The following is a 27,890-nucleotide window of genomic DNA, read 5'->3' as shown; positions in this document are numbered from 1 at the left end:
CTGGAGAATCTCTGTCCATCTTCTCCCATCCTGCGGGGGGATGCCGGGGGTCTCCGGGAGGTTCGAGGCTCTCGGGGCGGGTCTTGGGCAGGTGGGGGCGGGCAGAGCCTCGGCTTTTGGCAGCATCACAGCAGGCAGAGGCAGCAGCAGGACCCGGCGGCTGCTGCGGAGGATGCGAACTTTCTGCTGGCTGCTGCTCCCGCTGGTGAGTGAGTGCCTGCGGGGGAACCGCTGGGGCGGGGGGACCGCACATCTGGCTCCCGACACTGCCCGCCACAGCTGGATGGCTCTGCAGCTGCCCCACTGCAGCCGGGGTGGGGGAAAGTAGGCAGAAGCTGCGTAACTTTTCTCCTGACAGAGAGCAGGGAGAAAGAAGGAAAAACAAGGAAAAGATTAAGAAGAAAAATATAAAATGAGACAGAGACGTTAGAGGGGAGGACAGAAAAAAATATCCCTGAGTTAGTGTGTTGACCTAGCTCCTTTCATTAAAATTTTCCAGCCTCAAGATGCTGTTAATAAATGTCTTTTCATTTCGACCTGTTAGAACTGCAGTCTCCAAAGGACAGAAGAGCACCCCTAAATCAAAATGGCTGTAGCAGGGCTTTAGAGGGACAGAAGGGGACCGGTTGCTGTCCCAGCTGTCCTGAGAAAGGCAACTTTGCAGAAGGAGGAGGACTAGAAAGGAATAGTTCCTCCTGATGGATGGGGGACATTTATCTCTTTGAGAGGGCACAGATGTGTTCAGAGCTGAAGGTTTAGGATATCACCAAGCAGGAGCATGAACTGTCTCATGTCTGCTGGGCACTGAGGGCAGCAGGTGAGGTTGTGCTGCTGGACATCAGGGAAGATGGATGAGCACAGGAACACAATCCAGGCACGGCCATCCCTCCCTGATCTCCATGCTCCACCACTGGCATTGCCTGGGCTGCTTAACAAAAACTAGTGCAAATCCAAGCACAGTCATTTCTCTTCTTTGCCCTCAATCCTCAGCCTTGGGAAGTGTTTGGAGCCCTTCCTCGGGGTGTGATTACCAGGGACTCATTAATGCAAGCTTTTGCCATTTCCCAGTGAAATGTTCAGTATGGGCAGGCATTCAGGCTCCTGCTGTAGTCAAGAGGGAGAGAATCACCTTCCCGGGAAATATTCCATCTTGTCCTGAGAAAGCCAGATGGAGTGGGTGCTTCTCTAGGGCCTGCTTTCTCCTGTTGATAATTGTGAGAGCTTCAATGGCTGCAGACTGGTCTTGACCTTTCATTTTGAGAAGGTGAGAGATGGGATGTAAGTTTTCACACCTGCACGACCTCTGGATCTCGCAGTTTCCTCCATATTTACACAAATCTATGTACAAGGGATAGGTTGTGGGTCCTTGCCATGCAAACCTCGCCAGTGTAGTTTTTCTCATGTGTAATACTGTCCTTTCAGACAAAACCAGTCAGCCTAAGGGTTAGATTGCTACAGGTAAAGTGATTTTGGCATCTGGGCCAGCCTTTTTACACCTAGTAGAGGCACAGCTCATTCTTGCAGCTGTTAGCAGAGTGGAGCCGATCCAAAGTGATGTATCGTGCACATCTGTGGGCTGCCATACATCATGTTAATATTGCAGCATATTGCAGCAGGCTGTGCCCATAATCAAAGAAATTCTATCAACTGTGTGATCTACACAGATTTTGGCCTCAAATTGCTGCTCAAATGTGAACATCAACTGCATGTCTGGTGAGAGGCAATGCTCTGAATGTCAGTGGGGTTTAAAGTGTCTCAATCTAGGTCTCTTTGCATGCTCAGGTAAACAGGCAGGGAAGGCCTGAGACCCATAGGATGTACTGAGGAAATAATCCTTTCCTGTTTCAAAGGATCATGTCTGAGCAGAGAAATAATTCCTGTATGAATTCTGCGAATAAGTCATTAATCAATATGAAAATAAACTAGAGGGCTAATCCTGAACACTTCTTCTGTGGAACTGGGTACTGTTACCTCCTGTCAGCTCCACAGGGATGTTGCAGAATACAATTTGTGCCTTGCAGAATAGAGTCCTTGACACTAAAAAAAAATACCCTTCACTAGTAATTGACAAGGAACAGAGAGCAGCGGAGGCTGAAATGCCTAAAAATGACTTTTCCTGTCTTAAAGAGTTCAGAGTCTCAGGAAGCAGAGGACAAGGAGCAGAAAAGACTCTGCCTTCACTGCTCTCCCTGCTGTGCTAAACTGCTTTCCTCTCCAAACACCTGCATTTCCCATTTCTGAGAAGGCCTTCAGTCTGATCTGATGAGCGGAGGTGAGAATGGCCACTCAGATGGGTCATCACCGGGCTGTACATTCCCTTCAGCAAAGCATTTCTTGTGGTAATGGACATATGGATCCAAACCCATGGCAAGGTGCTGAGCTCCCACTAAAACAAAGCTGGGCGTCTAAATTTCCGTGTTTAGCTAATATTGGCTAATTTGTGCTTCTTCTACCAAGCTGGTCCCTGCAGACTGTAATTCCTCTCCATAGGGATCCGGATGTGTGGAATAATCTGGTTTTGGGTGTTTCTTTAGCCTGGAGGGAGTTAATGGAGGGAGACAGGCTCCTGTACAGGCAGTCACTGTCCTCAAGCAGGTGTCCGAGCAAAGTAGGAGGAATCCTTCCCTGGAACTGCTTGTCTGCTTTCACTGATCATTAAGGGAGGCTTGATGGGCAAATTTAGATTAATCATCTACAATTAACTGTCTAAAATTAGGAATCTGGTCTAAAGCTACTCCTTGAGCCTCCTTCAGTATTACTGGGAAGAGATGGAAACACTCCAAGAATATAGATCAATTAAATGAACTTGCTGAAGGACTTCGACTTCCAGGTTTCAGGACTTTGGGATGAGCTGACATGAATCCCACCTGTAGGCAAAAAATGATACAGAAAGAGAGAAATTTCTCTTTAGTTTACAGGAATACTTGCAATAGCAGAAAATGGGGATCCTCAGTTATTAGTGTTCTGTTATTCATCAAGCATTAGTAATAATTAAATGCTCTACCCAGTTTAGCATAGCGCTGATAAATTAATTTTTCCCAAGGTAATACTAATTACACAGGGTTTATAAACAAAATAAATTAGTATGGCTGTGTTGTCTCATAAAGAATACCTATGAGTGGATAAATATAATGATATACATGGATAAATATGTATGGCAAGGGCTGTTCTGTATAAGGTCATGCAGTTAAACACAGTCATATAAATACAGTCCAATCCACAGAGGAGCATTCAATGTCTTGAAAACAATATTGAAAATATGTTCCTCTAAATGACTGTGAGGCAATCAGTGTCTCAGCTTCCCCTCTTCCATAGGTAATCGAGATAGAGAGAGAAAACATACATGGAAAATATCCTCTAGGTAGTCATTTCCAGCCAAAAAGACTCCTGAAATAATCTATTTAACTGACTAAAGAGAAAGATTGGAAATGAGGCTTTAGCTTTGGGGTTGGAAGCTTCTGGGATCAGGACTGTGTCAGAGCTGGAAGCCAAGGGCAGGACTTTGTGTGAGAGCTGAATGCACGGCTGGGGACTGGAGTTCTGTCACCACTGGGGTGACCTGGTGCTTTTCAGAGTCCAGAGTGATAAACATAGCTTGGGGATGGTGGAAAAAACCTAAATGGATGCAACTGAGTTTATAAGATTTGAGCTGACTTTTTTTACTGCACAAGAAATCTTTATTTTTTATAGTTTCTTGTCGTTTTCTGACAGAACACAGTTCTACACATATTACCTTATAAATATCCCAGAATTACTTCTAGGCCAGGGCTTGGACAGGAAGGTTTTTTACTGCAGGGACTGGGAATGTAGCTATGAAATGGACAGGAGCTCCTTGAGCTTGGGGTGGGCTCCAGATCCCTCCTAACACATGAGAAAATTGGCTTCAGTGTCGTGCACTCTTCAATCTCAAAGATTTTTAATTAGCACTTCGCTTTTTGGGAAGGACTTAAGCAGATGGGAGGTTTTGATGAGATATATTCAACAGACTGGAAAGTTTATGAAAAAGGCTGAGGTGTTCTTTTTCTGTTATTCAACCTGTCTTCAACTTTTTATTTTTTCCATGAGCATTCCTCCATCCTAAAAGCCTTTCCTGAACATCAAAATTTCACTTGAAAAAATGAGTCTATTTCAAAACATATCCTGATTCTCTGCCCTGTGCCTTCGGCATCCCTGGCAAACTTTTAGGACTAAATGAACACTTCATTCCACGTTTAAATGGGATGCAGGAGAAGTCCCTGCTGTGCTTTTCTGTATTCTAAAATACCAGGTGAGTTTTAATCCTCCAAGGTGGGAGTCAGTGTGTGACATGAATGGCAGACGACTTTGTGTGAGGGACAGCTAAAATATTCAGGTGTCGGAGTCATATCAGAAGAGCAGGGGAAGCACAGACAGTGGGAGCTGGGAGTACAGGATTGAGTTCAGAGCATATCTGAGTTGGGATCTGAGACATGAATGTGAGCTGAGGAGACAGAGGCAAAAAGAACAGTGATGAATATTCTCAGTCAATGATTTATGTACTTGACGCAAAACCTGTTTGTGAGGCTTTAGGATTGCAGGGCACTGGAAGCTAAAACAGATCACTGGAAAGAGCCTTCCAGTTCTTGAAGCCTTCTCATCTTGTCAATGAATTCAGCCAATTCTTCGAGCTTTGATTAATTTTCAAAAAAGACTGAGTGTTACTGCTGGCTCTTTGATCCCGTGGAATTGCTCTTTCAAAGGTGAATAATATATTCAGTGCCCAGCTTTGAAGCACTTCCCTTGTTTGCAGAGAGCATAGAAAATGTCCCTGCTTTTCCCCAAGTGTGCTAATGGACATCTTAATGAGTGAAGATCTGCCTTCTGTGTGACATCTAAATTATAGTTTTTCTACCCCCACAGCACCTTGGGGGCACCATTTTTGGGTGGACCCTAAGAAAGATTGCTTTAAATTAAATTGCACTAAGCATAATGTGAGGATGTCACTAGAAATACTCCTCCCAGTGCTTGCTAAATTCCATGTTGTCCGACATAAGTAAATCAAAGCCCAAAGTGCCATTACTTTGATTTTTCTGTTCAGATTTGGGGAAATAAATAAACTATCAGGAAACAGAGGAAATAGAAAACAATGCTATACTTACTCTCAGTGAATAAGCCATTTAAGGTTTCTGTGCAATAACCTTACAGATGTGAAGAAAATGAAGTCTTAAAGTCAGTGCAAGCCCAGGTTTTTAGCATGCTCATGGTTGTCATAGGTAATTTTTTAGTGTTCGCTGTGTTCCAGGCAAGATTGTTTTAGTGGTAGGGACTAGGAGTCAAAACACCCCTGTGAATTTTGGCTGATCAATAACACTCAGTGCAGTAAAAAGATCTTTTTGTTATGGTGCTCAGGAATGCAAAGCTCAATTCCTTGAGGACTGTCTACAACACTTCCTGAAACCTCTAAGTTTTATGTGTAAATCTTGTGGTGGAGGCATCCCACTGTGATTTCCAGTGAGAGTCAGGCCAGGTTACCGCCGAGGTACTGGGAAATATTGATCCAAGGAATGACGTTTTAAATCAGCCTCTTACTCTTCTCACTGCGGCAGGGAACACTCTGCCAGATTGGACATGCCTGCCTCAGAAAGCTCTGCTCTGCTTTCCTTTTTTATGTTGAGCAGGAGCTACTCTTTCCCTACAAAAACCAACTTTTGAGCAGATGCCTCCCAAATTGCCACAAAATGTCCCTGCACTAAATGCAGAGATCCTGCTTTCTAGAAGGCCCCATCACCCAACCCTCGTAGGCAGATCAGAGCAAAAACTTTTCACTCAAGGCACTGTGAGTCTAATAGCAGAAAATAAGCCATGGACAACAAATCACAAGTAATGCTCTGCCCACAAGGCTTTTCTTTATGCAATAGTTTAATGTTTTCCTTTTTCTTAATGCCTGAGGAGAGCCATCGAATTGAAGCATTGTCACTACTCTCAATTTCTTGTATATGTGTCATTTTTTCCTTATTTTTTTGTCCAACAGTAGGATTACTTTGAGTGAGGCTGCATGATTATAAATTAATAACACCAGCCTCGTTTTTTCTTCTGATGGGATAGTCTGTAGGCTACATCTGAAATAGGACTTGATGCTGATTTTCAAACACTGAAGTGTCAGTGATATTTAATATCTGTACTGGCCCATAATAAAATGTCTGGGTCCTGTGGTTGTAGCCCTGCCCACCCCAAACCCAGTAACCCAGAAGGAAACAAACTGTGAGCCACTGGTTAATTGCTCTAGCGCTGAGTGCCAGTGGGATCGACTGCAGTACCACCATGGGTATCAAAGAACCACAGAATGGGCTGGGTTGGAAGGGACCTTAAAGATCATCCAGTTCCAACCTCGACACCTTCCACTATCCCAGGGTGCTCCAACCTGGCCTTGGACACTTCCAGGGATCCAGGGGCAGCCACGGCTTCTCTGGGCAACCCTGTGCCAGGGCCTCCCCACCCTCTGAGTATCGCTACCCGTTGATCAGGATTTCCAAAAGAAATCATCAAATCACGTTTTCCGGTGAGTTATCACCATTTTCAGAGGCAGGAGGCAGGACTACATGGACCTGTTTCAGCAATTCCTCTGTTGTGTGTGAAACCAAGGCAGTACCACCTCCCCAGGGGTAGGGTATGAGCTTCCCCAGCCATTGTAAATGAAGAACCCCCCCATTTTTCCAGCAACTCTGATGAATAATGGTGATTGAGGGTCTGGTTCAGCAGGTGTGGATTTACCAAAGGAGAGAAGACAGGAGATGCAGCCTACTTTGAGCAGCAGGAGTCTGGCACACTCAGTGCCCCTCATTCCACCTGTATCAGCTGTGTGTGTCTCTCAGATTCTGGAGAAAAGATAACTCTTCCTCCTCTGAAATTTTTCAGAACTAATTCTGTGTGTTTCTAGGATTCCCAACTTTTCTGCCATGAGGTGGGAGTTAATTTAACCCACTTCTCCTCAGTGCTTTTTTTCTAAGACATTTCAAATTTCGTGGTTTGTTTGCGTTTTGGGTTATGAGTGGCTGCTGCTTTCAAGTCTTTCAGCAGAGGACTCAGTGTAGATGGTAGAGCATCATCTCAAATTGTCATGACTTTTAAACATCAAGCCTAAGAATATTCCAAACACAAAATTATCAGCTGTAACAGAACCCAGGAATTCCAGAAAGTAGAGGGATGGCTTTTTCTCTGTCCAGCTGAATCCACTTTTATGAACTGAAATAGTGAGAGATTTATGGAGCAATTATTTTGTTACTTCTACTCAGAGAATTCATTTGTTATGTGGGCAAACTGCAAAGTGAAATGTCTGGTTAAATGTAAAGTGATGAGCAGGGATTCTATTAATACCTGAAAATTTTCATTTCAGAATTGAGTTACTATAGTTGAAGAGCAAAAAGTACTATCTTCAGAGTAATTCATTCTGATTTATAAAATGTAGTTTGAATTACCCACTGGAGTAATAAAATGCATGGAAAAGCACCATGTCTTAACTTTCTTTTCAAACAGTGCCCCTAATCCTCCTTCTGTTCTAATATTAGCATGGATGAACCCTCTCTGGGGCCTCATAATTAAGACAAGTCTGTCTATGCTACTTTAAAACCCAAATGTTGGCAGAATTTTTAAAGGCTTTTAAAGATAAAGTTGTGCTCTAATTTTTGCCCCTTAGCAGATACTATTGCTAAGATGGAATAGACTGCGTAACTTCCAGTAGAGTTTCTGTGGAGGCTAAAAGAAATCCTGGTTGCTCTGCTCACTGAAAACATTTTGAAGGCCAATAAATCATTTTTCTGAGATTGAAAAGGCAGTGTAGAAGCGATGTTTACATCTGCACTGACTTTTCAAAGTCAGAAAAGGTTAAAATGGCCTACAGTCTTCCTCAAAAACATCTTGGAAAGTCTTCAATCCATCATTTTCCATTAAAATCGCTGCTAACTGAGCCCCTGGCTTTGTCTTGAATAGCATAGGTTAGAGAGAAGCAAAAACTCTGCTCTATTCCAGACAAGACTCCCTCTGTCTTGAAGATCCCAATATCCCAAAAGAGGCTTTGGTCCAGTACCCAGCTCTCTGAATGCACTTCAGTGGCTTTCTTAACTTGAACATGGGCTTAATTCAGTTTCCTAAAGGTGGGTGTGTAGAAGATTTAAGACATCAAATAATTCATCTGAGACTTCAAATAATGCTTTTGAGACTGCCAGATGGGGCTGACAAAATTAATGCAGAGACTACACAGGAGGGCTGAGATACCTTTCAACATCCCAAACAGCACCAACCATTTCTGGGTGACTGAGACCTCCTTGAAATTCCCAAGGGTGCAAAAGAGGCTGAGACAACAAAATCATGTGTAGGCACTGACATTGTTGTTTCTTTCTCAGAATTTATTTGCCTTTGCAGAGGAAATAATTTTGGGATTGTGGAGGATGCAGGACTACAGGGGACATGAAACTTTCTGGAGTGGGAGATGAAGGTCAAGCAAAATACATGACAATAAATGGGACTAAATATCTGTAGCTAAGAGAATGAATTCAGACCCGATTCAACAACTGCTGCCTAGAAATCCATTTAGCTGTTTAAATGTACCTTAATCTGTGAGATAAATAAATTCCTTAAGCTTCCCAATCAAGTAATGAATTTTTTCTCTTTTCTTCAGCTGTTAAAATGGAAGCAGCTCCTCTGCCTAAGGTGTGTGCAACATCCTCAGATAATATATTCATAGAATTTTTTGATCATTTGGATTAAACTATGGCCAAGACTATAATTCTTTAAATAAATTTATTTATTTTTAGTTGGTTTATGGAGAAGAAATATTTATGCGGTCAGACTGTACGTAAGTTTGGAGAATTTGATGTGAATATCCCCATAGCTGGTGGATTCATCCAATTTTGGCCACATAATTGGTAAATATGTGAAAATCCAAAAAACTGTGAATGTCATTTAAGTTTTCTGTAAATCATAACTGCAAAGGAAAGGGAATAAGAATGCCCAGATTGGAGGAGAGGTGCTGCATGAGCTGACTATTGTGGTACACTGAGGAATCCATCTGGAATGTACACCCAGAAATGTATACAAATTAATAATTGTTTGGGATCACAGACTCCTCCTGCCATTCACATGTTCTATTTGCAAGGGGAAAAAAAACCCCACAATTTTAGCTGGAGTTTTCACATTTTCAGACCTCAGAGTACAACCCACGAGGTACAAACTGACTTTTCACATTCTGATAATCACAGAAGTTCTTGGGGTTCTTTTTTGTCTTTCTCTCGCCAAGGTTACGGGCATCCATCCAGAATGCAAAATATTCCAGCAGGTGGTCAAAGAGGAGGCTCTCTGCTTGGAACACAATGAATCTGCCTCACCTGATCTTAAAGGTAATGGTCCTGATGGTCATTCCCTGGCCTGGAATGTCTCACGTTACTGAAGTGGTTGGTGTGGTCTTGATTTATATCCAAAACTCCAAAGAAACTCCCTCAGAAAGCACTGAAGACCCTGTTGAGATTATATCATGTTGGGAATCATTCCAGTCTGGTGGAAATGTTATTTGGGGGGAAATAAAAATTAAAGAAAATCCCAAGTTCTTACAAATATTACATTTTTACAATTTAAGACATTATTTGTTTGCTTTTAAAGATTTATTGCAGTGGTTTTTGGAAGTCTATTACATGCTCAGGTATAAATTTTGAAAACTAAAATGAATGTGGAACAAAGCCTGTAAAATATATTTAGAATGCTGTGTAGGGTGTTCCCTCCTGGGGTTTTGGCATTGTGGAAATATGCTTAGAAATAACTCAACAGAAAATTTCAAAATGCTCAAACTCCTTAATAAAATCAGTCATTTTTTTTGCTGGTCAACTTTGCTTAGAAAAATTTGAATCCGCCTCAGTGAGATTTTTCAGTGCCGTGAATTTTAAGATGTTTATTTTCTGTGGAGGAATTATGAGACAAAGACACCTCATGGATTTGGTTGGCATAAAATTATTTAGACCATTTGGAATTTTGCCTTTAGCAGCCTGGTGAAAATCAGAGTCTAATCCCCAAAATATTTCCTCTGTCTTTTATACTGTTCTGCAGTATTCCCAATCACTCTAGTGTTTCATATTCCTCTTCCAGTTTCCTATTTTATTTTGGTGCTATTCCCTCACACACACTTTAACGAAATCCAAAATATCTCTGGGACACATTTTTCACTTAGAACACACAGTAACCCACCCCAAAAAAGTTCTGGTATAAATCAGGCGTTTTCAAAAATGATTTGTCACCTGCATTACAGGATGTCATTCCAGGAATCTTCCTCTTCAACACAAAAATAATTACATGGTTTTAGCATGCTCATTGTAGCAAAAGAAATAAAAATCCCTGAGAGTTCTGTTAAACTATTGTAAAAACTACAACCGTGTCAACTTTGGGCTTCTCAAAGCTCCCCTTTCCAAACCTTTTATTCTCTAGATATGGAAGGACTTTAATGAAAGTCTGTTTTAGTATTTACAGCCTTTCTCAATATATTTTGAAATCAAACATTAGATCAGGAAATTTATCCCAAATATTTTATCTGGAGGATAAAATTAGATGAAGACAGGTAAAAGACCATTGCTTGTGTTTCAGTTTCCAGGAACTCAATGAGACAAAGAGAAGGACCACAATTTGTAGAGTTAAACCTCAGCAGTCACAGAGAATCTGTGCTGGAATCAATCTGTGTCACAGTTCTTAATCCAAAGTAGCTCCACATTATTCTTGTTGTACAGAGCAGTGTCCAGTGAGTGTCACCAGCAGAGCCCAGGTGCAATTCCTCTCATTTTGGAGCAGATGTATAAAATAGGTCAATGAATCAAGTTCTAAACCCCATTTTTTTTTTCCTTCACTGTCTAAATTTTCCTGGATTACTGAACAAGACTTAAATATCTATGGTGTCAGTATTCATAGATACAACTCCTACTGCAGTTGTCTTTATGGAACCTTAGGTGACTTGGACACCACCAGTCTCTTGAAAACCTTGGCATGAAAAATTCCCTTTTCAGCCTCTGCCCTTAGGAATTTCTTTAATATAAATTGTCGAAGTCACTGGAAATAAACCACATCTAAGACTTGAGACATACAGGTTCTGTTCCTACACAAGGTCACACAAATATCATTTTTAACTCCACATTGCCAAATAAAATAGGATTTTAGACCCAGCTCCTCAAATCTACTACAGCCTCTCTAAGAAGGACCATTTCAGTTGCTAAGTGTAAGTGTGGGGGCCACTGCATGTCCAAGGGGGACTCGAATTACCTGACTTTCTTAATTTGACAATTAGCGGCCGAGTTTAGGCTGTAACCATCAGTGAGAGCCAGATATTTGCAGGGTGTGATTCATCCTGTCCTCAGGAAGAAGCCGCCAATATTTGGGATGAATCAGCACTGGAAGTCACTGTTTCTTCCTGCTGATCACAAAGGGAACATAGCTAAGATTAGCTGAAATATTTGAGACAATTAAAATTACAGCTAATGAATCAGGGCCTCTATTTTTCCCTGGAAAATTGGGTATGCCAGGAATTTCATCCTCACAAGGGTGAGGTGAGGATAATGCTGTGGGAGATTCTCAGGGCTATCATTTTAAAAGCCAAAGAGTAACTTTGCTCAGCTGCCGGCAAGTATTGCTTCCACATTTCAGCTCTTGACAACTTTAGTTTTGCCTTCTCATTCATCACAGAGGCAGTAGAAAAGAATCATGAAAGAAAATAACATCTCCCAACCCAAACCTGTGCTTTATACCTGCCTTATGACTCCCTAGAGTTTAGTTCTGGTTACAGCATGATGCTTTTTTTTATTGTTTCAGGCATATTTACATGCTGGCAATTTTTCTGTGCTGCCCCCACACCCTCTTGCCAGCAGCTTGAAGTCTCAGTGTGATGCAGCTGTGACAAAGCTGTGATTCACTGAAACTTCTGAAAACTCTTTTTGGGGGACTCAGAGCCAGTAGCATACCCCATGTCATCAGCCAGCACTCTGCTTTAGGGAACCTCGTGAGTTGCAACCACTTCCAGTGATGGTCATTTTTATAATGCTGAGATCTTCTCCTAGTCAGGGATGAATCTAATCCCCTTGGAAATCCATTGGAAAAATGCCATTGATTGCCTAAAATGGGGACTTCAGCCCTTCTTTCCCTTAAGCCAGGTGAAATTGGTAGATTTTCAAACATGAAATAAAGAGGTTAAGGCTGAATTTAAAGTCTGATGTATTTCAGTAGACTGTAATGAGGAATCTCAAGTAATGAGAAAGGAATAATGAGAAATCTCAAGTTCTGATCATTATTCAATATTTTTATTTTGGTGGCTTTTGTTTTGACAATAGAAAAGATCTCCAATCGATTTGACTTTTGGATTGTGTCTGCTTGAATTTCAGGTACCTTCTCTCATGAGATAAGGAGGGGGAAGGTCCAGCTGGAATACCAAGTCTGAGCAAGGATGCATGCAAGGAGAAAAGGAAACCATTCCACTCCTTCATTTGCAGAACTGCTGCGGCTCTTGCATGTGAACGAGTGGGAAAGCCACAGACAATCTCATTACGGAAGATCAAATCTGCGATGTTCTCCGTGTTTTTCTCTATTTAGATGCACTTTTCTTTTTTTGCAGGATGTGCCAGAGATTGGGATGGTTTAACCTGTTGGCCTAGAGCCACTTTTGGAGAAGTGGTTAAAATTCCCTGTCCACGATTTTTTGAAGAATTCACCAGTACCCATGGCAAGATGTTTTTCCTATTCTTTTTCTCCATATTATTTTTTTTTATTTTAAATGAATTCTAGTAGTTGAGGATTCCTTCACATTTTCCTGGTTCACAATGCTGTTATGTCAGTCAGCATTCAGTAATTATCCAGATAATAGCTTGGGGTCAATGTTGGCACTCTTTTTTTTGGTGTTAAGCTGTACTGAATTGTTTAATCCCTTTGCTGATCTAAATATGATGGACAAGCACACCACGCTGCTAAATTTATAAAGGAATATGTCATAGAACCACAGATTTATAAAAATGTACATTAACTAATATTACAAAGAACCTCCTGAGGTCATCCAGTCCAATCCTCCAGTCAGAGCGGGACCAAGATCCAAACTTGTGTGGAGCTTCCAGTCTGGAACAGGCAGCTCAGGGCTTTGCCCACAATCCCGAAATGTGTTGCAAATGTATAATTTGATTTCCTCCGTGGACGGATTGAATTTGCAGAGTTGATTTCCCCTGTGAAATGTGCAAGTCCCACTGCATCTCGAAATGATTGGGAACATCTCCCTCAATTTTTTAAAGGATAGATATATAGAATATTGTAATTCTTTTAGCTAATCTTGCTGAACATGACTTAAGCTATGAGTCTCTAACTTAGGAATCAAAGGGGTAATAAAAAATTATTGCTACTCATCAAAACTTAAAGAAGAGCAGCACCACCCTCCCATAATCAATTCTGTGCTGTGTCTCACCTTTGAAGGTTTCCTTCAGAGGAACTGTACACAGGAGGAATATTGGTCAGAGCCATTCCCACCATACACCATTGCCTGTGGGTTTGATGAAGGTTCCAGCAAAGGACCTGAGGATCAGGTGGGTGCTTGATTTCCTGCTTCTGAACATCTCCAGAGCATCCTCTCCTGACTAGCTGGATGCTCCACACGTCTGAGTCCTGTCAGGACCCAGTAATTACCAACTTTCAGTGCTAAACTCAAAACTTTTAGGTATATTTAGAGCTCGTTTAACAAATTAGGCTTAACATAAAGCAAGTGAGCAGCAGTCAGCATTTTCATCTCCATCCAAATGTCTCCTCTTGGTGTTAAACTCATGATTAGTTCACTTGTCCAAACTAACAAAGACTTTGGTTCTCTGACAGAGGTGATGTGAATCCTCATCACGCACCCATCTCTCAGGGAAGCCCCACCCACCTGTCCTCAGGGATTTTTTCAGGGAGAATTCCTTTGGATCCCTCCTATTGATTTTTTTTTTCCAGATTTTCTTTGAGTCATAGAAAAATATTTCTTAATTTTAAAGCCTGGTGGTCAACACACATCCTTGGGAGGGAACTTTTGGATGCCATTTAGTATTTCCACGCTTTATCTCAGGTGTTCAGTGGAGCAGGAAGTGAATATTTTTCTTATCTGATGATCATCATTGGTGCTCAATTAAGCTCCAGCAGCATTTCTGTCACATCCACATCTTGATATGGTTTAAATTTCCACGTTCCTCCTCATTATACTGGAGTTCATATCTGGAGCTCGATCCACCTCCTATAAATAAGAATATTTGTACTTTGCACTTTGGGGAAGCTAGAAAGATAAATGCTTAAAAAGCTTAAATAAATGCTTAGAAAACTTAAACAGCTGTTAAAAAGCCTTCTGGAAAGAGGCTGAAAATGATCTCAACAGTTCAGGAGGGATGCAAGATTCATAAAAGGATGTGTATTCTGGAGCACAGTTCTCCAGCCCCCATGCAGTTCTCCCACAGGGCTAAGCTCACTCTCCAGGTGGCTTTCTCCAAGCACTCCCTGGATTATGCTAAACCAGGCCTAATTTCAGGCTGGCCTAGGATAAAATCAAGCAAGAAGCTATATTTATATTTCACAACGATAGCAGATTTCAGCACAGAGCTGCTGTCTGTGCTCTGGCTGTGTTTAGTTTGTCATTCAGTCAAATCCACAAGGTTGGACTACAAAAGGAAGATAAATCAGCAATCTCTGCTGCCCTGCAAACACAGGGAAATGAGAAAAAGTCCCAATTGTATCCTTACAGAACCACTTGCTGTGTACTTTGTATGGGCAGTGAGCACCAGTGATGCCTTCTGTATTTAGTTTTTTCACCTCTCCTACAAAAACAGATAAAATGAACTGAAACACTTCATTATTCAGTTAAATAACCTGTTTCCGAATTTTCATCTGTGTTTGGAAAACACTGTACAAAAGATCAGGACTCTCTCAGAAACACCACGATGATTCCTATAATGTCAGGGTTACAAGATCTATTTATGGATCTACTTAAAATTGCTAATCTGCTGCCTTAACCTAGAATTGCAGCCACTTGGATAAACAGATCTGGGATCAATTAGAGAACAAAGTGTCCACTGGGTTTATAAGGAGGAAATTTGACTAGGTTCAGAGAATTTAGTTTCTTGGGATTTTAAATAATTAGGTGATCTTGTAGTGAACCAGAATAAAATTTGCATAGTTAAAGCCAAGAAAAAAAGCTTTATTTTTCTTAGGACATAGGATTAGGATTTCTAAGGATATAGGTCTAAATTGAAAACAAATGAATTATAAAGAATTTACAGTGCTACAATATACAGCAAGGAATGAACTCTTTGTCCAGAGAATTAAGGACTGTGAGGTGATTTTCTTGGCTTTAACTTTAACCTCCACAACATGATGTAAGTCTTTGTCAATGTTTCAGCATCCTCACCTACAAATTGAGAGTTTTATTTCTCTTTCAGCTATAGCTGTTTATGAAAATCAATAATTATCAAATCTGGCCTGGGCCTAAAGTGACAGATTCACAAATCTCCCACCAGAAGGTTTCAGTGCTCCAGAGTTTTTATGTACTGACATGAGAAAAGGTAGTTACATATCAAAGTTAATATTTTCCTGCTGAACGTGCTCAGAGGGGTCAGAGAGCCTGTGGGCTGTGAAACTTCTCTCCTGTGCAGGGTTAAATGGGATTCAAAGGAAAACCTTTGTTAGCGGTGGAGGGGAAATCCTGAAGCAGATCTCGAGCATGCAAGCAGCACTGAGATTGTGGGACTGACCAGTGAGGGAAATGTGTCCCTGTGGAATGAGCACCCCAGGGTGCATCCTGCAGAACCACCTGCATTGGGCTGTGTCTCCTTTCCCCGCAGAAATCCTATTATTCTGCATTTTGGCGTGTCTACACTGCCGGCTATGCAGCATCCGTGACTTCGCTCATTACAGCTTTAATTGTCTTTGCTGCCTTCAGGTAAATATAAATGGGCCCTTTCTCAGGATGTTTTAAGACATTTTCTCTCAGATCCTCTGTGGTTTTGTTTTGTGGGATTTTTTATGGTTATTTTCTAATCATTCTAAGACATAACATCTTTGATGGCGATGAGTCCTTCTCTACTCATGCCATGGTGTTTCCCTGCAGATGTTAAAACAATCAAGCTGGGCCGTCTGTTTTAATGTCCTCAATGACACCATCAAGAGGAAACACCCTGACCCTATATCATTATTAACATAATTATTCCTCCACAAAAATGTGAACTCTTTTCGCAGGACAGACTCTGCAGATGTGTCCCATGCCCCTAAACCACAGCTTCCTAAACTGTCCATTCCTTCTGTGAAAGGCCATTGATTCCATAACTGAGAGCTATTAGAAGAGATTTGATTAAATTTAAATGCCTCCTTTGATGATGTTGGGTATTAGGAAGTGGATCTGGGGTTTGATTGGAGCAGAGCAGAGGACAGCTCCCTACTTGGAGTGGGTTGGCAGTCACAAAGGTCATGGCCCTTACAGAGGGACCCAGGAGCACGAGGCTGATGTGTCCAAACCTTGAGGGAGATTCCTTCAGCTCAAGGTAGAATGTGCACAGGGCAGCCTAGAGAAAGGGAATCATAGAAATGTTGGGCTGGAAAAGACATTTAAGATCATCAAGTCCAACCAGCCCTTAACCCAGCACTGCCAAGTCCATCACTAACCCACAACCCCAAGCACCACAGCTAGGTGTGTTTTAAATACCCACAGGGATGGGGACTCAACCACTTCCCTGGGCAGCCTGGGCCAGTACTTGACAGCCCTTTCCTTAAAGAAATTTTCCCTAATATCCAATGTAAACCTCCTCTGGCACAACCTGGGGCCTTTTCCTCTTGTCCTGTCCTTGTTACTTGGGGGAGGAGTCCAGCTCCATCCAGCTGCCCCCTCCTGTCAGGGACTTGTGCAGAGCCACAAGGTCCCCCCTGAGCCTCCTTTGCTCCAGGCTGAGCCCCTTTCCCAGCTCCCTCAGCTGCTCCTCATCAGATTAATGCACTTTAGGGTAACTGCTCTGGCAGCCATCTCATAACATGTGTCTGACACCAATTCAATCTCTCTGTGACCCAAAAGGGGCTGAAAAGCCTGTTGCAAGCTTGTTCAACTTTAAAAAAAAAGTTATTTAAAATAATTAAAAGGTATTTTCATAATCCAGCCCAAGAGTCCCACAGTTACTCTCTGCTTCTGGCATCTCCTTTAAATGTGTGGTGATCCAAGGACAATTATCCCTGAGCTTTTTTTAGCTTAAACAGGTACAACTGCTCTGCTCCCTGCTGTCTCACTGCCTCTCAAACAGTGACAGATCATTTATTGCTTTGTAAGGTATCTCCAGTCTCGTGTGCTCCTGCTTGACTTTTCATAAGACCATGATAAATTTTTCTCAAAGAACTATTTTTATTTTCTCTTTCCATGCCAGAAAATTCCACTGTACACGGAATTACATCCACATGCACCTGTTTGTCTCCTTTATCCTGAGAGCAGTTGCTGTTTTCACCAAAGATGCTGTTTTGTTTGCAGATGAAACTATGGACCACTGCCTCATGTCAACGGTACTGAACTTCCCCTCTCTCTCACCCTTGGCTGAACATTTAATTCTTTACCTGAAGGCAACATGGAGATCTTTTCATCCTATTTCTCCTATTGCTAAAACAGAAATCTTTAAACAAACTACATGATGTAAACCCAAAGACCAAGTGCTAAGGCTGAACTCAGCTTTGATATTTAAGGTCTGTTGACTCTAATGAAACTCTAACGATTTCTACCAGTAAAGAATTCAATCTGTAAGAAAAACCCAGTATTTCCCTTTCAAAAATCTGAAGTCAATTCAAATTATGGAACCCCAAACCTACAGAAATTTTGTTATTCTTCATTCTTGCATGGTAACATCGAATTTTGCATACATGTCTAAAGAAACCAGACATAACGAGAGTAGACCTAAAAGGTTTTTCTTCCTCTGCACTTCCAGGTTGCTTGTAAGGCTGCTGTGGCATTCTTCCAATTCAGTATTTTAGCCAATTTCTTCTGGCTTCTTATCGAAGGGATCTACCTGCAAACCCTGCTGCTGCTGACCTTTGTTTCCAACAAGAAGTTCGTGTGGTGGTTCATATTTACTGGCTGGGGTTAGTACTCCCTTCCTCTTTGTGCCATTCAGTATTTTTGGTTGCTTGCAGAACTGGATCAAATCTGTGTTTTGAGGTAAAAGGAGCCTTCAAAGGTGCCACTTTTCTGAGGGAAGTTGCCCGTTCATCCAGTAATGCTACATCAAAGCCACACCAATTTATTGCCTTTTATATTTTAGTTATTTACACCATGGTGGTGATTTATCCAGGCCTCAAGAGGATGAGTGATATGGCCAGATAGTATCCTAGAAATATGTTTAATTCCTCCACTGACTAAAGAAGTTTAGGTGATTAAGTTGGCAGAATTTGACAGATTAATCTTAAATCATGTGAGTCCAAGCCTAGGAATCAAGCAATTCTATTTTTCTTTTATTTTCAAGAGATCTCCTGGTTTTAAGGAATCTTTTGATGTTACACAGCAATCTAAATTATCTCTAATAAAATTACATCTCTTCATAATGGGAATGTGAAACCCACAAGATTTCTTTCACTGTTCAGAATTATTGTGACTCTCAGATACTCCCCCATCTCATCTTGGCTGGTCTAAAACACAGGCACCCAAACTGAGCAGTTACAATGACATTTTTTGACTTAGAAGTGAAATCCAAATTATCCTGAATAAATATTAATTTATCCTTCACCTTCGGATTTTTAGACTTTATTTAATGTAATTAAATTTTTTTGGAGCTCTTCCAAATAGGATCGTCTGAAAGTAGACTCTCAGCCCTTGATTAATCATGGACAACTTGAGATAAGAAGGCAAACAACTCAATTAATAATGTGATAATCCTCATCTCCTTTTGTAATCAATAGAAGGTGAGAGACACCTCAGGGGTAACTCAGATCTCAGGTGATGTGGAGGTAAATATTTCTTTTCATTAATTAAAAAGCCAACTTGAATTTAACATGGTCCCACCTTAAAGGACTTGAGCAAAGGGCTAAAATTTGGAAGGACAAATTCTGCACCCTTCCTACAGAACTCAAATGATACTTAGAAAGAAATTACCTATATTTCTATAGATTCCTCAGTGAAAATGTCACCTGTTTCAGATTAGAGTGCCTTTTGTGGCAGCTTTGAAAGTCACTCAGTCTTTGGAGTTTCAATTCCACAGGAGGAGAGAAAAAGCAATTTCTAGTTTATGGACCTTCTTAAAAAAACACATGAATGTAGAAGGATAGAACGATAAGCAGTGATAAAATGAGGCTGGAAATCACTGGACCCTGGATTCAGTTAAATTTTCATGGAATTCTTATCCACTGGTTGGTCTAGGGTGATTAGTAGAGTCCTTAGGACAAAAATGTGAACTCTTCCAGCTGCTGTACAAAGAGAGTTTGTTGGCCACAATTCATAAGATGAAAGAGCCCCAGCTAAATAAATGCTTACTCCAGTTTTACAAGTGCTTTCAATTCCTATCCAAACCTTCAAGTAATTCTTAGTTTTATTTTTTCTGAAAATGTAGTTTCACAGCATCCCCTGTTCTCCTTTGTTATGATTTCATTCTCCTGTCCTTTTATTCCTTTCTTTTTTCCTTTCCCTGAACTGCAAATTAAATTCTTTCATAAAGTTATTGAAAATTGTCTGACCCATAATTTGACCTTTAATCCAACTGTGAACCTATTGGAATAAAGATTCCATGGGACATGATATTCAAACCAGCTATTGTGTTCCCGTTGATTTGCTCAGGAGCTCCCACTGCTGTGATGTTTGCTTGGGTCCTCACACGAATCCACCAACAAAACACTGGGTAAGTCAGAGCTTGGATAAGGAAGACAAGAGCATCCCATTTTTTATGGTGTTCTGTTTTTCTGAGGGGGGAAAAAAGATGTATAGAAAAGAAAGAAAGGAAAAACCCTTCATGCTCCAAAGTTGCACTGTAATTTTTACAGCTTGTACATAAGTAAGGGAGAAAATACTTTAAGTCTTGTGATTTTTATGTCCATACATGGGTTAATAAACCCTGGAAATATCACATAAACTATTGAAATTTCATTTAAGTTCCCTAATGCCCAGTCCTTGAAATAATTATATTTCAAGAAAATTGCTGCTTCTGTATAAAGTCAACCATAAATTACTAGCCCTAATCTCTTCAAATAAGAACTTCCCAAACAACCAGCATTAAGTCTTAAGTAGTTTCTTCTTTTGTTTGCACTCAATTATTTGATTTTATTTTATTTTAATCTTTTTAAGTGAGATTCAGATACAAAAGCTGTCCTGTAGGCTTTCAGATCATTTCACATCAGCTGGAAAAGGCACTATTTTATACCTACCTGCTCAGAACTCAGGAGAGTTGAGAAAGAAGTTGAGTTGAGAATGGTAAGAAGAGCAGGAAAGAAGCCTGAAAACACAAATGTGTATTTCTTGACTTTGTTTTGCTTCTTCAATCTGTGCTTCTTGCTGATTAAATTTTCTTTAGATTGGACTATGCAGAAACCAGGGACATTTAGACAGCGATTTAAAACTTAGTGTCCACCACTTTCCTTTCCTGTGGCAGAAGTGCTTTTGTGTGTTGTGGGAAGCTCTCATGGGACAGATAAAAAACTTGTTTTATTTGTTGTTTCAGATGTTGGGATGATGATGAAAATGGAGTGGTGTTATGGATCATCAAAGGCCCCATCCTGCTAACTGTATTAGTGAGTATTTTAATTTCCCCTTCAGTTTCTGTGTACAGATAATTTTATCTAGTGTGCTTTTAAAATGAGTTCTTATGATCATAAGGCAAAAAAATCTCCCTTATCCAGGAATTTATACCACCTGAATTTAGGGAGGGAGCAGTCTGGTTTTTAGGTCTGTATCTTGTATAATCCCTGTCATAAACAATGAAGAGAACAGGAGGCACTTTTTAGACCATTTAAAATCTGCAAAGTTCTAACCAGAAGTACAAGGCATTAATGTAAGACATCAAATGATATTAAGATATGTAGGTCTACATTAATTAAACAGAACTTTCATCATATTTTATGCAACTATATATTGGTGGGAAAGATGATTATTATTTCTGAAGCTATTGATTCGAGCTGAGAACAGATGAGCACTGGTTTACAGCAGTGCAATTCCTAAAAGTGAGGATTTTCAGTTATTTGTATCAACTGAAGGTAAGTCCTGGTTTGTAGTAAATTTACAGATTTTGTCTTGTCTTCACAGATTAACTTTATTATATTCATTAATGTGATCAGGATTCTAGTCCATAAATTGAAATCCCAAGAGGGAGGAGGGAGACATTCAAGCCACTTTGTGTAAGTATTTCTGTGTCTCTTGGTATTCACCTGTTCTATCTCCTAGAAGACATTTTTTATGGGTAGGAGAACAGAAAGTTCTACTCCTCCTCTAATAGAAAGAGAAGAAATGACAACACGAACGTTCTTTTTCATCCCAAATATCACATCTTGCTTTTTCTTCAGGGCAAAAAGGGTGGGGTCCATATGTTGGGGACAAAGAGCAAAGTAAAATATAAAGCATGAAACTTCAAAAGCTTGAAAGTGTAAAAACTAAATGCCAGGTGATGCATCCGTCTCACTCCCAATCCTTTCTGCACAAATGGCCACACAGAGAAAGATGCAGATAATTTCCTTTAAATTCTTTGCAGTAACAGGGTACAATCTGTAACCAAACCTAGTCCCGGCTGCTTAAAAACCCCTTCACAGCCGTTGGGGATCCCACCAGTGCAGTCAGAGGACCTTTCCATAACTTCTCTGGATGCAGCTGCCTCCATTTGAAGCTGTTCTCTGTGGATGCTAGGAAGGGCTGGCAGAGGAATTTTCCTGTGAAACTTCTCTTTCTCATGAGAGGGCAGTTAGAGAAATGCAGCTTCTCACAGCTTCTCTGTGAAAGCTTTCATTCTCATGCGAACTGGATGGACAACAGTTTGAGAGAATGTAAACCATTTTTACACCTGCAGGTTGTTGTGAGAACTGGGAAAATTATTTTCCTTCTTGAAGAGTAATATTTGGAACTGGGTGTCTTACTGCTCAACCTGTCACCTTGAGAGGTGGTGGGTCAATAAGCCAATCATGTAATTTCTCTTTTGGGAACCATGCTATAAACGGTATGGGTGATTAAATGAGGTCGCTTCAGCCACACGAATCTGACCTGGACTTAAGTCGTGATTTTCGCTGTCTCTCTGGGGATAACAGTGACAGTTCTCTGAATGAAAAAAAGTTCCACCATATAATTGCTGACACTCACTCCATATCTCTAACGTTGTTCTTTAATTCCTGCTTTCCCAGGCGACTTGCAAAATCCACATTGCTTTTGATCCCCCTCTTTGGGGTGCACTACATTGTGTTTGCATTTTTCCCAGAGAGCACTGGTCTGGAAGCTCGGCTTTATATCGAGCTGGGCCTGGGCTCATTTCAGGTAAGACGGACAAAATATTTAACAGCTCTGGGATGTCTGGTCTGTAACACCACACTTCAGGCTGGTTGTTAGAGTAGGATTTATTAATGTGTCCAATTTTAATGCACACATCCCATCTCACTCCTTCACAAGCTCTTCTGTTGCTTGCTCTTTTATTATTTGAAATCTCTGAGTCAGACTTCATATTAATAATCACCAAATAAGTATAATATCTACCTTTATTGAATAAAAATGACAGAATGCCATGAAGACTGGTCTGTGGATTAAGGTGAACTGATTGAAAATGATTTCACATGTAATAATGATAAGAGGGATGGTAAATAAGAGTTTATAACAACCTGCTCTGCCCTCACCCTTCAGGGGTAGTGAACCATGTCAGTATTTCATTGTTTATTTTGCTGTATCACTACTCAGAACAACATCATGGATTTGAGATGGTCAGGACCAGTGTATAGTACATTTTGTACTGAACAGCTGAGATCTTTTCCCTTCCCCTTTCCTCTGTACCCCACCACAATTTGTCCACATTGACATGTGTTGCAAATGACCCCTCTTCCATGCTTACCTTATCTGAGGGAGAATTAGTTTGTGGGATAGAGTAAACAGCAAATTAATCCTTGTTGTCTCTGTACAAAGGCAGTAATAAACATAAAATGTCACCAGTCCACTGAGGAATTTAATTCTATTATGAAAACTCAATAAATAGTGTCACATTGCCTGAACTCCAATAGAAAAATGGAAAATATGCATTCTTTGTCTTACACAAACTGTGACTGAAACCTGATGTCTGTCATTGATTCTGTATTTTAAATCCTTATGGTTTTTCTCCCTCTACCCCCTATCCTCCTGCCCTAGGGTTTTGTTGTTGCTCTCCTATATTGCTTCTCAAATGCAGAGGTGAGTAGCAAGTACATGAGATTATCAATCTGTTGAGTTTAAAACTCAACAGTTCCCTCTTGTTTTTTAATTTCTTTTCCTATTTTCAGAACAGATCTGTCTTTGATCTGCTCCTGAAACCATGACATCCCCATATCTTTTTTGTCCCTTGTTACCTTTGTTGACTTTATTTGTATTCATGCAGTTCTGACAGGAGGACACAAAATAAACTTTGAAGCAATGACCCTTTAAAAATGGTTGCTGAGTTTCCTCTCAGGGGACTTCTCTCCTGGTTTATTTTTGATAGCTATCATGATGATAAGTCAATGGAAATCTTGTAGAGCTCTTCACTTTCTCTATGTTTATTTTCTCCTAGTGATTTTCTTCATTTCCCACTTCCCACTCTTTTTCCCTTTCCCCTTTCCTTTCTCCTTTCCTCTTTCCCCATTTACTTTTTCTCCTTTCCCTTTCCCCTTCCTCTTTCCCCCTTTCTGTTTCTTCTTTCCCCTCCCCTTTTCCCTTTTGTTTTCCCTTTCCCTTTTCCAGGGCATCTTGTACAATCAGGAGTTTTGTTCAAACCCTTTCTTCCCCGGTTTTATAACACCGGTAGAATTTGGATAAATTCCCTGCAGTAGAGTGTAGTGAGCTTATCATTCAAAAACCTCACTAAATTTGCTGGAGCTTTCTCCAAAAGAGCAGAACAAATAAAAACTGATGAGAAAATGTAGAACCACATCTCAACCTCAGAAAAGTGAGTGTGTTAGTTGAGAATTACACATTAATGGTGCCTCAGTCTCTGCAGTGGCTTAAACTTGGACAATTCTCATAGAACAAGGAATTATTAATGTTGGAAAAGCCCTCCAAGACCGTCGAGTCCAAGCTGTGCCCAAACCCCACCTTGTCCCCAGCCCGGGGCACTGAGTGCCACATGCAGCCCTTCCTTGGACACCTCCAGAGATGGGGACTCCAAACCTCCCTGGGCAGCCCCTGCCAATGTTTGACAACCCTTCCCATGAGGAAACTCCTCCTGCTGTCCACCCCGAGCCTCCCTTGGCCCAGCCTGAGGCCGTTCCCTCTGCTCCTGTCCCTGTTCCCTGGGAGCAGAGCCCGACCCCCCCGGCTGCCCCCTCCTGTCAGGGACTTGTGCAGAGCCACAAGGTCCCCCCTGAGCCTCCTTTGTTCCAGGCTGAGCCCCTTTCCCAGCTCCCTCAGCTGCTCCTCACAGGATTTACTCTCCAATCCCTTCACCAGCTCCATTGCCCTTCACTGGACACACTCCAGCACCTCACAGGAAAGGCTAAATGGAGGTGCAAGCAATCCTACCCAACGACGAATAATTCCTAAAATATGTTTGTTACTTAGGAAAACAATTGATATTGGCCATTCCGAGAGAGTGCCTTCAAGACTCAGCTGTAAATACAGAATGTGCTACTTCCAACCTGCCTTCTGTATCACAGACTCCTTGCCAGCAGCCTTTTAATTGCTTCAGCAGCCTTTTAATAGCTTGCATAATGTACCTCACAGCACAGAAATCCAGTAGGTGTTGAAAGCAGGACAGGCAGAGCCTGATCTTTGGCCCCAAAACGAAGCTGGGCTGGCTTCTGTCCATGTTTCTTAGGAATAACTGCTCCTGGAGCAGCTTGGCCACTCATTACCACTTGGCAGTGCATCTGTTGTGGTTCCCTGCAATCATAAAAATTAATTATTATTTTCTCTGTGTGTGTGTGTGTTTTTTCACAGTTTTTGAGTATCTGTGACAATGTGAGAGACTGTGCTGCTTCCAGGCAAGGTGTTATCAGTATGGATGAAACTGAGGAGTGCTGGAGGGCCTTGAGTTTGCTGGGATAGTGCGGGAACACTGAATTGGTGGAGGAAATCTCTCTTTTATTTTTTAGATTCTTGGAAGATCCAGAGACCCATCCATGAAGTTGTACACAGGGGCTGTCTGTGTGTCTGTGTGGTGAACAGGGAAAATTAAGGCAGAGTAGGAGCCACCAAAATGATAAATATTGCCAGTGACTTTCCCTGATGTCCAAATGTACTTCTGCATGCCATCCTCTGAATTTTTGAAATTAAATTGATTTATTTTCAAAATGAATAAGGACAGAGTTCAAATTCTTCTAAAAATGTGTTAAGGTTTAATCCTGACTTATCTGGGCTAAGTACTCAGGTAGACTTTTGGGCATATTTTACCTTCAGTGTTCAGTAAATTTTTCTTTGTTTGTAACTTCCTACAGGTTCAGACTGAGCTGAAGAAACAACTGTGCAAGTGGCAGTACCAGGAATACCTGACCTTCACCCACAAACACGGGACCTTGTCCAGAGAAACCAGCCCAGTCAACCACGTCACTCAGTTATCCCTGCTGGACAAAATCAGCCCCAAACGGAGAACCTCTGCGTCCCAGGACGGTGTCACCACTGTCTGAGCAGGGCAAATTGCTGTGACATTGTGACATTGTGATGTGCTATCCAGAGGTGGCCAACTGGATCCTTTGTGGCTTTCCATAGTGTCAGGAGCCTCCTGTAAATTCCTTGTCCTGAACAGGAGTTGCTTTTCTCACCTGGTACAGATCTGCATCACAACTCTGATTCTTTCTGTCCTGAAGCATAAAATCCCCTTTGTTTTGCTGTGAAAAGCCAGACTTTGAGCTGCAGTGAATCAACAGGTTAGCATACAACCCCCCCCTACATTAACTCCTCCCAGGCCCAGCATGTTTGTCATATCTTTGTTAGCATTTCCCAAAATTTCCAGTTTTCAAGACCATGATTCCTAACCATCATTTGAAAGGGTTATTTGGTGGCCAGGCTTTGCCATAATGATTTCTGGTGTTTTACGACTTGTTTTGAGGTGTCTTGAGACAATTTAATGGAGATGAGGCACAGAAACCTGCCAAGCACTTACCTACAGCAAAGCAATCTGCTTTAAAAGGAATCTCAATATGTCTTCAGTGACACAAACAAGTGACACAAAATATCTGCTTGATTTTTTTTTTTCTTCTAAGCCTGTTGAACAGAGACTAAATTAGGCCAGAGGATCCCAAACCCTTTCTTGTCCAAAGGAAAATATGGAGCAGAGGAATATTAGGCAGATGATGTGTGAAGGAATAAATTAGAGCAAACCCAATGCCAGGTGCTAGCTGGGGTGCCTTGTGCTCAGAATGACTTACAGACCTAATCTTAGCGCCCAGATGTCGGTTTGTGCGGGACAGACGTTCAAAACCTTGAAGATCAATCAGTGAAACACCCAATTAAACTGTATTTTTGTGCTTTTTTGAGGACCTGCCTTTAAGAACTAAAGTCTCAGTCCCGCCCAGCGTTTCTCAGCTTATTATCACTGCACTCAGTGCAGTTTCAGGGATCAGGATGCACAGCCCGGCAGTGACGTCTGGTGAAGCAAAATCTGGTCTGGTGAAGCAGAGTGAACCAGAGCCATGCTTGCACCATTCTTTGGGTGACCTTCCTCTTTCTTCAGGACTGAGCTGGACTCGACCTCAGCCTTTCCAGAAGTAAAGAAAAGGCACTCAAGGTACACAAGATGGGTCAAGCATTCCCAGGAGAACCTGCATCAGGCTTGGAAGCACTGCTGGAGACCACAGCCATTCACTCACACTCTGAGCTCCAGTGTCAATTTAGCTAAAACCCCCAGTACTCCAGTCCCTCAGTTTGCTCTGCTCTTGGTTAATTATTTAGGTCAACAGACATTTGACTCCTGGAAACCTCTTCGCTGATTTAGGTGCTTCATCTCTAGTTCTATTAGAGCAGAGATGAACAGTCCAGGTTCTATAAATTCGATTCAAATAAGTTCTTTACTAATTAGGCATTTAACCCATCTGCCCACAATCTCATATGTTCATTATAAGGAGTAATTTTGTCTATTCTGACTTTCTTATCAGCATTGTTTGTAAAAGTAACCTCTGTTCCTGTGTTCTGTTGCTGAGCATAGTAATGAGAATTTGGATACAAAATGTATGATGTCCATTCATAAAATGCAAGTGGAAATTACAGCTGCTGTGAGTTTGTACATTTAGTTTATGTCAGTTTGGATATTTCATTTGAGTTTGCACATTTAGTTTGTGTCCGTTTGGATATTTCATTTGAGACTTTATAAAATAAAAGGTTACTAATCCTGAGGAGCGCTAAAATTTCTTGGATAAAGATTTGATTTGGGCTGTGAAAAGAATCCTGATCCCTTTTTTGGTGACCCACCTGAGTTCGTGTGGGTGTGTTTATGAGTCGGGAGCGCTTCAGGCAGGGATGTTTTGCTTCCCAGAAGGGGGGGGAAGACAGAAAAACGTCATCCTAAACCGCGTTGAGTGCTGTGTGTTCCGTGTGGAGCCACTGCCACCTCCTGGAGCTGGATGTGTGCAGCCCACAAAGCCAGGCAGGGCTCCCAAACCTCTCCTGGAATTATGAGAGAGTTTTAAACAACTCCCAAAGGGCAGCTGCAACAGATCTTTAAAGGACATGGCTGCTTTCTCCTCTGATCCCCTCGCGTCTTTTGCAGAGTTTAACTCTCCAAGAATTCTTTTAAAATCCCTTTACAAACTACGTGACACCCTGGCAAGATTTTTCAGCTTTT

At 41.3% G+C, this 27,890-nt stretch overlaps 1 protein-coding gene across 4 annotated transcripts; it reads left to right on the top strand.

Annotated features, from left to right (window-relative positions):
* The first annotated feature begins 124 nt into the window (after positions 1-124).
* LOC121671852 (vasoactive intestinal polypeptide receptor-like) lies at positions 125-27,441 on the top strand. 4 transcript variants are annotated; one of them, XM_042044104.1, is made up of 14 exons: positions 140-205; positions 8,633-8,664; positions 9,251-9,350; positions 12,590-12,697; positions 13,432-13,541; positions 15,816-15,913; positions 17,379-17,511; positions 17,928-18,081; positions 19,766-19,826; positions 20,643-20,712; positions 21,224-21,315; positions 22,306-22,435; positions 23,291-23,332; positions 25,549-27,441. In XM_042044104.1, exons 2-14 carry the CDS (start codon positions 8,641-8,643, stop codon positions 25,735-25,737), a joined length of 1,311 nt encoding a protein of 436 aa, XP_041900038.1. In that variant the 5' UTR covers positions 140-205; positions 8,633-8,640; the 3' UTR covers positions 25,738-27,441. The 4 variants fall into 4 exon arrangements, with proteins under 4 accessions (XP_041900037.1, XP_041900039.1, XP_041900038.1 ...); XM_042044103.1 differs by lacking the exon at positions 8,633-8,664 and having other exon boundaries at positions 125-205; XM_042044105.1 differs by lacking the exons at positions 8,633-8,664; positions 23,291-23,332 and having other exon boundaries at positions 125-205.
* The last annotated feature ends 449 nt before the right edge of the window (positions 27,442-27,890 follow it).

This window comes from Corvus kubaryi, unplaced genomic scaffold (genome assembly GCF_017639235.1).
Source record: "Corvus kubaryi isolate FWS band 111438036 unplaced genomic scaffold, C.kubaryi_AGA036_p1.0 37398, whole genome shotgun sequence".
Lineage (NCBI taxonomy): Eukaryota > Metazoa > Chordata > Aves > Passeriformes > Corvidae > Corvus > Corvus kubaryi.
The sequence above is the reverse complement of the archived record's forward strand: the minus strand, read 5'-3'. Positions and strand labels throughout refer to the sequence as shown.

Bases quoted from the DNA above. Each gene is read 5' to 3' on its own strand.
- LOC121671852 (XM_042044103.1), top strand. From the start codon at position 173: ATGCGAACTTTCTGCTGGCTGCTGCTCCCGCTG. The intron at 15,914-17,378 runs GTAAATATAAAT...TTTCCATGCCAG, and splicing joins ATTGTCTTTGCTGCCTTCAG to AAAATTCCACTGTACACGGA. The intron at 22,436-23,290 runs GTAAGACGGACA...CTCCTGCCCTAG, and splicing joins TGGGCCTGGGCTCATTTCAG to GGTTTTGTTGTTGCTCTCCT.